This window comes from Cyanistes caeruleus, unplaced genomic scaffold, assembly GCF_971803275.1.
Source record: "Cyanistes caeruleus unplaced genomic scaffold, bCyaCae1.hap1.1 HAP1_SCAFFOLD_76, whole genome shotgun sequence".
Lineage (NCBI taxonomy): Eukaryota > Metazoa > Chordata > Aves > Passeriformes > Paridae > Cyanistes > Cyanistes caeruleus.
This window is the reverse complement of record NW_028255888.1, coordinates 2,570,958-2,584,276: the sequence shown is the minus strand read 5'-3', so window position 1 is coordinate 2,584,276 and position 13,319 is coordinate 2,570,958. Positions and strand designations below refer to the sequence as shown.

The window sequence follows — 13,319 nt, the reverse complement described above, 5'->3', positions numbered from 1 at the left end:
TGACTTTCTGATCAGTACAGAATGATGTTTTACAGTTTGAAGAGTAGAATGTTGTCACCATAAGGTGCCTTCTTTGTTAATATAGCTCATATTGTGTCATGTTTGTTAAATACCAATGTTGTTGTACCAGCCTTCTTTGTTAAAATATTGTTATAAATGAAATTAGAATTTTGACAACTAGGTCCCTTGGCTTAATGGCAGTTTAATTAAAAATGAATACAATTTACTAAATTGAATAGTAATGTGGTATAAAGGAATATAGTTTAGTAAAATAATACAGTTTAATAAAAAATTAAAATTTATATATATAATCTACTAGTAATTAAGTATGATTAAAGCATAAGCAAAACCCACCAGGGTACAGAGGCTTCCCACCCTGCCTCACCTTCAAAACAAAGCACTTCAAGCTAAACTCATATACTGTATGCTTATACTTATTCATTAATGTTTCCTGTAAGTTTCCTCCTATTTCTGATTTTTCTGACTTTACATCATTTTCCTTCACAGCACATGCCTCACTTGTTGCAAAGGGGTCTTCAGTCTTCTTTTGGTGGTCTTTTGGTGAAGGCTTCTCTTCTTCCTCATTGTCCTTGGGATAACCTTACAGGCTTGTATGTGTGTACTAAGCCTTGTGCTATGTTAGTCTACTAATTAGCCTTATATTTACTAATCCTTACACCCAATGCCTAAATTGGTTCTAATTTTGTCCATCTCAAGGCCATTTTGTCTTGAGACACCATTTATCTTCTAAACTACATCCTGTACCTTAATTTTGACATGTAACATCTGCACAGGGGTACATCTGCTTTGTAACACTGATTCTTGATTGTTTCTAATAATTACTTTAATAACAGCTACAATTTAGTTAGCACAAACCAATTCCATTTATTACAACTGCAAATACCCCTTATGCACCTTTGTATTGGTTTCCATGCTAACGGCCTTGCTTTCTTCCTTGCTATGGATAAACTTGTATTTTCTCAATTTCTTCTTTTGCTACCTATGGATGCTAAATCTGAACCACAGTGCCTGTACAAATTACAGGCCGCATAGCTCCCCAGGCTGCCTGAGAAAGTAGCCTGGGAAAAATATGAGAAGGAATTAAAACAATTCTCAGGGACACTAAACAGCCTTGCAGGTGTTGTTTTGCAGTCTGTGTTTTCCTTGCAGGAGGAAGTCAGGGGGGTGATGAGCCCCCCTGACCAATGATGCTGATGAAGCACTTTGTTAACCAATAGGAGTTTCTTTTCTGTATTTTCCACGTACCAGTCTAGAAAAACAGGCCTGAAGTAATAAACCAGAGAATTCTCGTGTTGTGACTCCCTTGAGAGTTTATGTCGTTCTTTATAGCCGTTCCCAATCGGAACGACATCTCATGACCGACGTGTGGTGCAGCCGACCCTCCGAGGTCTGGTAACCGACGTGACTTCTGCTAATCCCGTGAGGGTAAGCAGCGAGGGGGAAAAAAAGCCAGCCCTTCCCCCTAGAGGGGTAAGTGGAATTCTCCCGGGCTTTCCTAGAGGAAGCTGGTTCTGGAAACCAACGGGATAGTGGAGCGTGCCTGTGAGTGGGCTTGGAAATGCTGTCTTGGCGAAGCAGAGCTCAAAATCCCGGGTCAGAGCCGATAGCGTGTGCATAATTGCATTCGCGGAGCCGCCAAGATAAAGTCCTCATAATGGGGAACTGTACTTCAGCTGATGAACAGCTTGCCTACCTTGCATGGCAGGAAGCCCTGCCCCGCATGGGACTCAGTGTTTCTGAAGATGCCATGCGTGCTTTATTTCAGTGGGTGAAAGAGCAAGGTTTTGTTATAACTATGGACAATGCCTTTGATCTCGAGATTTGGCTGTCGATAGGGGACCATTTATGGTCGGAATTGACTAACGGAGATACCACTGTGTGTGGCCTGGCAGCCACCTGGGGAGCGCTTTTTAAGGCGCTGGAACGGAGCCAGTCTGAGGACAGTGAGGCCAGGATGGAAGACTTAGATGCCAGGAGTGGCTCTTTTGTGCAAGATGAGAGATTGGGGGATGACACCGTAGATGAGTGGCGTAGCGCTTCCTCGGAGCAGCCCGGGTCCCCGGAGGACTTGGGCCGCGGGCGGAGGCAGGCTGCGCGCCAGAAATCCATCCCCCCAGGACCGATGCAGCGAGCACCGCTGCCAGCGGCGGTGGGGGGTGCTTTCGCCGCCCCGCTGCCTTCCACGATGCCCGTGCTGGGGCCGGCGCCGCCCCTCTCCCAGACTCGCTGTGGCTGCTCGGCCGCAGCAGCGGCGGGGGGGTGCTTCCACCCCTCCGCTGCTTTCCACGGGGCCGGCGCTGCCTCTCCCCCGGACTCACCGCAGCTGCTCTGCCACCGTACCTGATGTAGTTTCTGAGTGGCAAATTGCTGCAATTAGCAGGGTCAGCTGAATTGTCCTTTTGGCAAAAAAGTAGTCGGGTGCCAGTGCAAGGACCCACCGTCTTCACTGACAGTTCGGGAAAAACGGGGAAAGCCATTGTTACATGGAAGGATGAGTCTGAGTGGCAAGTGCTGGAAGGCCATGAGTCAGGCTCAGCCCAGCTAGTCGAACTAAGGGCCGCTACCATGGCATTCCAGCGGTTTTCTCACGTACCGCTGAATTTAGTTACTGATTCTGCTTATGTAGCAGATCTCGCTAAGCGTTTAGATTGTGTGCTCCTGAAAGAAGTTGATAATGAGCATCTATTTCAGCTGCTGAAGTCTTTGTGGTGTGTAATCCAAGCTCGAGTTCACCCATATTACATTCTGCATATTCGGAGTCATACCAGTCTACCAGGTTTCATAGCAGAAGGTAATGCCAGGGCTGATAGGTTGGCTAACCCTGCTTGGGTAGCGCCTCAGCCTGAAAAAATTGCACAAGCCAAGGCATCGCATGATTTTTTCCGCCAAAGTGCACATACTTTGCAAAAACAGTTTCAATTAACACCGACCGAAGCGCGTGACATTGTCAGTTCTTGTGCTGACTGTCATGGGCTCGCAGCACCTCTGCCAGCGGGGGTGAACCCCAGAGGGTTGAAAGCCCTGCAGCTTTGGCAGACAGATGTCACTCACATTGCTGAATTTGGCAGACTTAAGTATGTGCATGTGTCTGTTGACACATTTTCATCTGCTATGTGGGCATCTGCTCACACCGGGGAAAAGGGTCGTGATGTTATTGCCCATTGGAAAATCGCGTTTGCAGTCTTGGGCATACCTTCTTCTGTGAAAACTGACAATGGTCCTACCTACACCTCACAGAAGACACGACGATTTTTACAGTTATGGGGAGTTTCACACGTATTTGGTATCCCACATTCTCCCACTGGGCAGGCTATTGTCGAACGCGCTCATGGTACCCTAAAACGTGTTCTAGAAAAACAAAAAACAGGGATGGTTGGAGAAACTCCACACAGCCGACTGGAGAAAGCCTTGTACACAATTAATCACCTCACAGTGAAAAAGAATTCAGATAACCCTGTCATCTTGAATCATTTTCTTTCATTGCAGTCTTCAGGCGAGGTGCACCTGCCTCGAGCGAAAGTTTGGGTGAGAGACCTGACCACCAACAAGTGGCAAGGCCCGTGCGAGCTCATCGCTTGGGGTCGTGGGTATGCATGCGTCTCCACGGACACTGGAGTACGGTGGATACCTGCAAGGTGTGTTCGCCCTGATCTGCAGCATCAAAAGCAGAAAGCAGTCAACAGGCGACCATCAGATGGTGACCAAGATACCGATCATCATTCAGATGGTCCTTCTACAAGCAGAGACTAAATATTCTTACCTGTCGACAAGTTAAACTGTCAGTTTGAACAAATTAACAATGTTATTTGTTGTGTGAGAGTGTGTGTTGGTTTACTGAATTAGAGACATTGGAGTCAACCATCGAATCTCTGCAAAGAAAACAATTCTTAAATACCAAAACATAAGCCAAAATTCTAGATTAATTCTAGATTAGCATCCATTCAAAGTTCTAGCAAAGAACCCTCTTGTGCTGTGTTTGTTCTCCCTCCTGCAAGGGCCCAGCAGGACATGACAAACACTGCCCTTTTATTTTTTTTTTTTTTTAACAAAAAGGGTGAGTTATGGATGCTAAATCTGAACCACAGTGCCTGTACAAATTACAGGCCGCCTGGCTCCTCGATGCCTGAGCAAATAGCCTGGGAAAAATATGAGAAGGAATTAAAACAATTCTCAGGGACACTAAACAGCCTTGCAGGTGTTGTTTTGCAGTCTGTGTTTTCCTTGCAGGAGGAAGTCAGGGGGGTGATGAGCCCCCCTGACCAATGATGCTGATGTAGCACTTTGTTAACCAATAGGAGTTTCTTTTCTGTATTTTCCACGTACCAGTCTATAAAACAGGCCTGAAGTAATAAACCAGAGAATTCTCGTGTTGAAACTCCCTTGAGAGTTTATGTCGTTCTTTATAGCCGTTCCAAATTGGAACGACAGCTACCTCAATTGTTTGGACTGCAGATCAGCTGCTAAGCCCATCCACATTAAGCTCTTAGTCTTCAGAGGGAAACTTTGAGCACAGTGAGAATCTCCCAGTGTGCAAGAGGGTCCCTGTGTGCCAGCTGCAGCTGGGGCCTCAGCCATCTCCTCTCTCAACAGGCTCCCCTCTGCAGCTTCACAGGAAAGGCCAAACACCTCCTCAGGGACACCTGTACCACACATTTCACATCTCCATGCCCATACGTGATATCCCTGTCACAGCTGCATTACCAGCTTGCTGCTGTGCAGATGCTGCCACCACCCACAGCAAGGCCCTGTGTCCCTGAAGGGACCCGCCCTGCTCTGTGGCCTGGACTGAAGGTGGGTCCCTCCTGCCAGGGCAGGGCCTGACACAGCTCTTCTGTTCCAATAAAGAGATGGAGCTGTCACCCCAGTGTCTGGCTGGTACCACCAGCAAAGCCCACACAGCACCAGCCCTGGCTGAGCTCCATATCCAGGAGCAGGCGGGGCTGACCACGGTGTGGGCAGGCAGGAGCCAGGCAGGGGCTGCTGTGACCAGCGGCAGGGCACTGAGGGGCTGGGGGAGTCTGTGTTGAGTGTCCCTGGTCTGAGGGCACATTTCCTTCAGTGGCATCACCTGGGCCTGGACCTCCTCCAGTGCCATGCCCAGGAAAAGAGGGAACCATCAAGAGCATCTCATGGGACAGAACATGACCAGCAATGTCAGCAGGCAAAACCAAGGTTTTGTTTAGCAATGACCCTTTGATGAAGTCAAAGATTTACAATCAGTCCAGTACAGATTGGAGTACAGATGGGAGTACACTCGGGGGGTACAGCCAAGGCCATGAGGCCACAGCAGTCTCTGGGGTGACAGCAGGCTGAGGTGACAGCAGGCTCTGAGGTCACAGAGGTCCCAGAGCCCCGTGGTTGCACAGCACCACAAGGACCAAGCCGTCAGTCCTTGACCACGACTGTTGTGGCAGCAGCGGCAGCGGCAGCAGCGGTGCTGACATTGGGACAGCGGTGTCAGGACAGTGGTGGCAGCAAGAGCTGCAGGACTGGCAGTGGACAAGGCACCATGGCCTTTGCTCTGCGCCTCTTCCTCCTGCTCCTCCTGGCAGTGGCCCTGCCTGACAGGGCTGCCCAGGCTGCTCCGTGGCGAGCACAGGGAGCAGGTGAGCCCAGGGCCTGGCTCCCCTTTCCTGGGACAGCACTTCCTTCTCCCTGGGAAGCATTGGGGATGGTTTTCCCCAGGGCTTAAGGGAGGGTTTCCTCTGTGGGAGGGAGAGAGTCTCAAGGGGCTCTGGGCTGGTTCTGCTGCCTCTCCACGGATGTTGCATGGGGCCTACAAAGAGGGTGGAGAGTGACCAGAGCCAGCCCAGAGCTCCCCAAGCCTTTCTGCACCTTTGGCCATGTCCATTGACATCTGGCTCCCATGGCCTTACCTGACCCCCTTGCAGTTCCCAGTTCCCTAAAACAGAAGGGGATCCCAGCACATCATGGGAATGTTTCTGATCTGTGCTCCCTTCTAGATTGGGATTGTAACTTGCATTATCTGGATGCCCTCTTGGATAACAGCTTGAAACACTTGGAGAATGCTGGAGGCAAGTTCTCAATGTGCTTTTCCTGAGAGAATAATCGGTGTCAGTGTGGCAAGAGCTCCCTCGTGTACCATTATCTCTTAACATAATCTTAGGCTTGATGGATTCTGGAAAAGTTGCCCTGCTCTCTTCTGGAGCCCTGTGTGATTGCACAGCATTGCTGTCAGTGGGAGGGAGGTGCATTTAGATGTCAATCCTCTTCCTGTGTGCAATGCCAGTGTCACTTTCCGTGTGCTCTGTGCAGCCACAGAGAAGAACAGAGAGGGAAGGGGCTGGGCCTAGGGCTGTGCCCTGGGGCTGTGCCTTGCATGGCTCCTTTTCCAGCCCCAGGAAGCCTGAGCTACTGCTGCCAAACCCTGGCCCTGCCTGGGGCTCAGTTCAGAGCTGCTGGCAGTTCCAGGGTGTCCTTTCTCCCCTGACTGCCATTCAAGAAACTTCTTCTATCCTGGTGTGGGGCAACTGCAGGCACGTGGTCTCCCTGCCCCTGCTCCTGGGTGGAAGGCAGAGATGAGGGAGTGCCTTGAAGGGCAGAAATCAGCCAGGTGCACTCACTGCCCCTCCAGCCTGAAGGAGAATCATGAGCACTGTCCAGGACCTGTTCTGTCCTGCCTTTCCTTGCAGCTGAACCTATTGTTGAAGGCGATCCAGCTTCCCAACCCATGTCCAGGACTCAGCCCTTGGGAGATGGTGAGGGTAGGTCAAGGCCTTTCCCCCTGGGAAAGCTGCCAGCTCAGAACCTTAAAGCTTGTCCAGCTGGCAGTGATGACAGAAGCTTCTGTGGCTGTTTAGTTACAGGTGTGTCTGCAGGGAGGACTTTCCCAGCTCCTGGGTTGGTTGCTGCACACAAGCCTGGCTCCCATCAGAGGGGTGAGTGGTGTGTCCCTCCTGACCCCACAGGCTGAGCACTGGTTTTCTGGGGTCCCTTCCTGAGAAATGGAACTACTTGCTGTCAAGGTCCTCCGAGGGGGAGGAACAAAGCTACAGGAGTCATGAAACCCCATGAGCCAGCCAAACCCATGAGGCAAATGCTGAAGGAAATGCTGCAGGGAGGGCAAGGTGGGTCCATGTCCCTCAACCTTTCCAGAGACTCAGCAGGTGGAGACTTTCTCTGCACATCTGGACATGCACTGCTCACCACAGCGGGAAGGGATCCATGGCAGCCTCACTGCTGCTTTCATGGCCTGCAGGGCTGTTTCCCAGCTTGGCCTGGCTGCAGCTTCTCCCCAGACTCTGCAGAAAGGGACTTGGCATTAGCTGACAGGTTTCCCAAACTGCACCACTGGCCATGCCCACCCTGAGATCTTCTGCACTTTCCCAGTCTCAGGGTGGACCAGAAATGGTGTTTGTTTGGAGAAAGGAGGGCCCTGGCCAATCCCAAAAGTTTATATGGTTTCCTTTGAAACGCATTGCCTCCTGAATATGCCACCTCCCCAGTGGGGAAAGGTTCCATCTGATTCAGGTGTACAATTTATTTTTTTTCAGAGAAGGACCAAAGAGCTGTGCTGAAGGTGGTGTTTCCCAGAGGAAGCAGTGGCTCATGGGCAGCCTCTGCTGCAGGAAGGGAGGCCATGCCAGGCACAGTCCCAGGAGGTAATTGCTGTGCCCCTGGGCCTGAGCCCTGCTGAGACTTGAGCTGCTTGTCTACTGCTTGGCAGTGTGGACACAGCCTGGACAAGACCAGCACAGCCCAGTGGAATTATCCCCAGCAGGCTCAGGGCACTTGGCTAGTGAGCAGTCCTGCTGGGGTCCCTCCATGGGAGACAGGTCCCAAAACCTGGCAGTGGCTGCAAAGGAGTGCCCATGGTGGGGAATAGGCAGAGGGGGAGAGCAAGGCTCCACTATATCCTGAAAGAGCCTGGCTCTGTCTCTATGGGATGGGAGAGCTGTCCCAGCAGAACGTGGGCAGGAGGGAAGGAGGGCCTGAGGGACAGTTGTGGCACTGTCTGCTGTAGCTCTTCCCCATTGCTTTTACAATTCTTTCAGCTGTGGCAGAGAGAGGACCCCAGTGGGGCCTGGGCTGCTCCAGCAACCTCTCCCAGGGATGCTGCACAGGGCCTGCAAAGAGGGCGGAGAGTGACCAGGAGCCAGCCCAGAGCCCCCAGACCCCTCTGCAGCTGTGGCCATGTCCACTGACATCTGGCACCCACAGCCTTAGTGTGACTCCCTTGCACTGCCCAGTTCCCTAAGGTAGAAGGGGATCTTAGCACACCATGAAAACAGTTCTGATCTGTGCTCCCTTCTAGATTTGGAACACAACCTTAATTATTTGGAAGTGCTACTGAATGATACTTTGAATATCTTGGAGAATGCTGGAGGCAAATTCTTCTATTCCCTTTACTGACAGAACAAGCAATGACAAGGTGGCAAGAGCTCACTCATGTGCTATATCTCTTAACATAATCTCAGGCTTGATGGGATCTGGAAACCTTGCCCTGCTCCTTTCTAGAGCCCTGAGGGATCCCACAGGTCACTGCCAGTGGGAGGAAGGTGAATTTAGGCATCAATCTCTTCCCATGTGCAATATCAGTGTCTCCTTCCCTGTGTGCTCTGTACAGCCACGGAGAAGATCAGAGAGGGAAGGGGCCGGGCCCAGGGCTGTGTCCCAGGGCTGTGCCTTGCACACCTCCTTTGCTGGACCCAGGGAGCCTGAGGATCTCCTACAGTGCCATTGGAGCACTTCTGTCCTGCCTTTCTTTGCAGCCAAGCCTCTTGGTGAAGGTGATCTGGCTTCTCAACCCACACCCAGAACGAATGCTCTGGAAGATGGTGAGCATAAGGCCTTTCCCCCTGGGAAGAGCTGCCAGCTCAGAGACTAAAGCTTGGCCAGGGTGGCATCGCTGCAGGTGCCAGGACAGAGCTGTGCACGTGTGTGTCCTCACCCTGTGTGATCCCCTCATCGCTCCTGCAGCTCAGTGCTGCCTGTGCAGATCAGCAGACATGACTGAAGCTTCTGTGGCTGTTGAGTTACAGGTGTGTCTGCAGGGAGGACTTTTTCAGCTCCTGGGTTGGTTGCTGCACACAAGCCTGGCTCCCATCAGAGGGGTGAGTATTGTGTCCTTGCTGATCCCACAGGCTGAGCATTGGCGTTCTGGGATCCATTCCTGCGAAATTGAACTATTTTGCTCTAAGGTCCTCCAAGAGGAAATAGCAAAGCTACAGGAGTTATGATACCACATGAGCCATCCAAACCCATGAGGCAAATGCTGAAGAAAATTCTGCAGGGAGGACAATGTGGGTCTGCATCCCTTAGCCTTCTCCTGAGACTCAGTAGCCAGGGGCTTTCTCTGCACATCTGGACATGCAGTGCCCAACACAGAGGCAAGGGATCCTTGTCAGCCTCACTGCCCCACTGCTGCTTTCATGGCTTGCAGGGCTGTTTCCCAGCCTGGCCTGCTGCAGCTTCTCCCCAGCCTCTGCAGGAAGGCATTTGGCATCAGCTGACAGGGTTCCCAAACTGCAGCATAGGCCATGCCCACACTGAGGTCTTGTAGGATTCCCCGGTCTCTGGGTAGATCAAAAATGGCAGCTGTTTGGAGAAGGGAGGGCTCTGGCCAATCCCAAAAGTTTATATGATATCCTGGTCCTTAACCAAATCTTTGACAAGCATTGCCTCCTGAAGATGCCACTTCCCCCAGTGGGGAATGCTGCCATCTGATCCAGCTGCCCCTTTCTGCAGAAGTGGACAAAGAGGCTGTGCTGAAGGCGGCGTTTCCCGGAGGAAGCAGTGGCTCATGGGCAGCCTCTGCTGCAGGAAGGGAGGCCATGCCAGGCACAGCCCCAGGAGGTAATTGCTGTGCCTCTGGGCCTGAGCCCTGCTGAGGCTTGAGCTGCCATCTCTGCTGCTGGGGAGTGCCCACCCTTCAGGGATGTTGCACAGGGCATGAAAAGAGTGACCAGGAGCCAGCCCAGAGCTCCCCAGGCCCCTCTACAGCTTTCTCCATGTCCACTGACATCTGGCTCCCATGGTCTTACCCAACCCCCTGGTAGTGCCCAGTTCCCTAAGGCTGAAAGTGATCCCAGCACACCCTGAAAAAGGTTTACATCTGTGCTCCCTTCCAGATGAGGTTCCTAGGAAGGCTTCTCCATTAGATTGGCTGCATAAAGTTTTGAAACCATTGGAGTCTCCTGCAGGTATGTTCTCCGTGTCCCAACAGGGAACAATCATTGACAACCTGGTATAAACCAGGTGACAGATGCTTCTGTGACTGTTGAGTTACAGGTGTGTCTGCAGGGAGGACTTTCTCAGCTCCTTTGCTGATTACTGCCCACAAGCTCGGCTCCCATCACAGGGGTGAGTAGTGTGTCCCTGCTGAACCCACAGGTTGACCCCTGTTTTTTTGGGGCCCATTCCTGGGAAATGGAACTATTTTTTGTTAAGGTCCTCTGAGAGGGAAGAACAAAGCCACAGGACAGAAAGAATCACTTGAGTCACACCACATCCTGAAAGAAATAGAGAAGGAACTGCTCAAAGGGCATGGTGGGTACATTTCCCTCAGCCTTCCCTGAGACTCAGCAGCTGGGGGCTTTCTCTGGACATGCCATGCCTGGTACCATGGGAAGGGATCCATGGCAGCCTCACTGCCCTGCTGCTGCTTTCAAGCCTTGCAGGGATGTTTCCCAGCCTGGCCTGGATGCGGTTTCTCCCCGGCCTCTGCAGGAAGACATTTGGCATCAGCAGGCAGGCTGCCTAAACTGCACTATGGGCCATGCACACCTTGAGATCCTTTGTAACTTCCTGTTCTCCAAGCAGATCAGGAGAGGTGGTGGTTTGGACAAGAGAGAGCCTGGGCCTTTTCCTGATCCTCTTCCATGTCTTTGACAAGCACTGCCTCCTGAAGAGGCCACTTCCCTGCTATGTAATAGTTCCATCTGATCCAGCTGTGCCTCTTCCTTTCTCAAGGGATGGACAGAGAGGCTCTATGGAAGGCGGCATTTCCTGAAGGAAAGGAGGCAATTGCAGGCGTGGGCCCAGGCACAGGAGGTAATTGCTGTGCTGGGCTCAGCCCTCGATGGGGCTGTGTGCCAGCAGCTCTTCCCACAGGGCCTCTCCTTGCACGGCCTGGCAGCAGCAAAAGCTGGAGGCGCCGCGGCTTCCAGGCCTCTGAAGCTCATTCCCAGCCCCTGGGAAATGGGACTCGTGCACCGATGTCCATCCCACTGCAGCTGCTCCCAAAGCTGGCCCTAAGCATCCAGAGGCCCAAGACGCAGGAGCAGCCCCAAGTGGGAGCCCTGCCGTGAGCCCAGGGCCACAGCCAGCCCTGGCTCCCAACTGGGCAGGGGATGCACTGGCCCCTTACAGGGCCTGGCTCTGTCCCCTTGGGCTGGGGGAGCTGTCACAGAGCAGGGAGGGTCAGGGGTGGCAGTGGCTGCTCAGGGATGGGTTGGCCTGTGTCCCTGGAAGGAGCCACTGCCCAAGCAGCTGCGCTGTCCCCGAGCTCTCCTCTCAGCTTTCTGGGTTTTATTGGGTGGCAGAGCCTGTGCCAAGGGGTGGCAAGGTGCCTGCAGGCCCCAGCTCTGGGGGAAACAGGGAATATCCTGGAGGTACCCACCATGCTGCCAGCTCAGCAGTGGAGCACAGCACAGGCTCTTACTGCCCATTGCTCCTGCAGATGCAGTCGGCACAACACAAGTTCCCGATTCCCAGAAGGGCATCAGAAGAGGTTGCTGTCAGGGAACACTCTGTTGGCTAGGATTAATGGCAGGCCGGCTTTTTTTGCTGCTTTTCTTCATTTTATGCTGTGTTGGAATCTGGTATGTCTGGAAGACAAAACGGTGAGTATTTCATTCATCTTTCCCTCAAACAGCTTATTTTGAAACCCTACTGTAGACAGCAAACATTCTCAGTGAGGCTGCTGTGGACTTGTGGGCAGTCAGTAGTTGTCCAAATAACTCTGCTGAGATTTCTGCAGCTGCGCAGGCCTTTCATTGGCCTCTTAATTGCAGGGTCTTGTCCTGGGGAACCCACTCAGGCTGCAGCCAGTGCTGGCTCCCACTGAGGCTACCTGGCCAAGAGCAGCCCCAGGAGCAGCAGGCAGAGGCAAAGCAAGGTGGGCAGGAGAAAGAGCGGGGACTTGAAAGGCAGACATGCTCTGGGGCCCGCTCCTGCTAGGTACCCTGCCCAGAGCCATCCCCTGCTTGCTGGGGCCTTGAGGGGCAGCTGTCCAGCTGGGCCAAGGTGTTCCAGGAGCTCCAGCCGTGCTGGGGAGCCTTGGCAGCTCTGGGTCCTGCTGTGCAGGAGGGTCCCTGTGTGCCCATGGCATCTGGGGGCCTCAGCTGCCTCTTCTCTCAACAGGAGTGCCTCTGCAGCTTCACAAGTCCTGCCAAACATGTTAGTCTGGGAGACCTGCACCTGTCTTCCTCCATCTTCAAGCCACTGTCCGTTGTCCCTGCCACAGCTGTATTATCAGCTTATTGCTGTGCCACCACCACCCAGAACAGGGCCCTCTGTCCCTGAAGGTGCTGGCCCTGGTGCCTGGCCAGGCCTGAATGTGGGCCCCTCCTGCCAGGGAAGGGCTTGAGCAACACCTTTGGGCTTCTGCTTTGGGGTCTGGCTGGTACCACCAGCACTGGTGCAGCTGCTTGGCTGGCCACAGCCTTGGCTGGGCAGGCAGCAGCCGGGCATGGGGCATATCTTTGTTTTCCATTTTTAGAAATTAGAAATTATTAGAAATATTTAAATTTTTTTTTGGTAGAAAGAAGTCCCCAAATGTTTCTTCTATTTTTCCAGACTAGTAACATGTTTTTCAAAGTAGTTTTAGAATTCTGGAACATTTTTTCCGTTTCTTCAATAAAACATTAATTTGCGTTTAATTGGTAATGTTTACTCTAGGAAGAACTAAGACACCCCAAGACACCCAGCATACTGGGGAGGCTCTTTTCCCACTGGAGATTTGGACTTAATCCAAAAAAATTGCATAAAATATTTTTCCGGGTATTTTCTGGGATTACTGACAAGCTCACCACTTAGTCTTCAGAGGCAAACTTTGAGCACAGTGCAAATAGCTTAAATTCACAATCTTTGCTTCTGGAAGAACTCCCTCAGTTCTAGAGCAGGAGCTTCTTCCTGCTGCCCTCAGGCTCTCCTCTCAGCCTTCTGGGCTTTGTTGGGCAGCACAGCCTATGCCAAGGGGTGGCAAGGTACCTGCAGGCCCCAGACCTGGGGAAAACAGGGAATATCCTGGAATTTCTGGAAGAAATACCCACCATGCTGCCAGCTCAGCAGTGGAGCACAGCACAGACTCATGCTGCCCATGGCTCCCACAGATG

At 52.3% G+C, this 13,319-nt stretch overlaps 1 protein-coding gene across 3 annotated transcripts; it reads left to right on the top strand.

Moving 5' to 3' along the window:
- Positions 1–4,786: 4,786 nt before the first annotated feature.
- Positions 4,787–12,863, top strand: LOC111924455 (uncharacterized). Of its 3 annotated transcripts, XM_086872757.1 has the most exons (16): positions 5,408–5,627; positions 5,985–6,056; positions 6,675–6,746; positions 6,843–6,920; positions 7,008–7,109; positions 7,536–7,643; positions 8,754–8,819; positions 9,024–9,095; positions 9,730–9,837; positions 10,113–10,184; positions 10,273–10,344; positions 10,432–10,530; positions 10,954–11,034; positions 11,663–11,825; positions 11,997–12,100; positions 12,346–12,863. In XM_086872757.1, exons 1-16 carry the CDS (start codon positions 5,531–5,533, stop codon positions 12,384–12,386), a joined length of 1,407 nt encoding a protein of 468 aa, XP_086728883.1. In that variant the 5' UTR covers positions 5,408–5,530; the 3' UTR covers positions 12,387–12,863. The 3 variants fall into 3 exon arrangements, with proteins under 3 accessions (XP_086728885.1, XP_086728884.1, XP_086728883.1); XM_086872758.1 differs by lacking the exon at positions 7,008–7,109 and having other exon boundaries at positions 5,368–5,627; XM_086872759.1 differs by lacking the exons at positions 7,008–7,109; positions 9,730–9,837 and having other exon boundaries at positions 4,787–5,627.
- Positions 12,864–13,319: the final 456 nt, after the last annotated feature.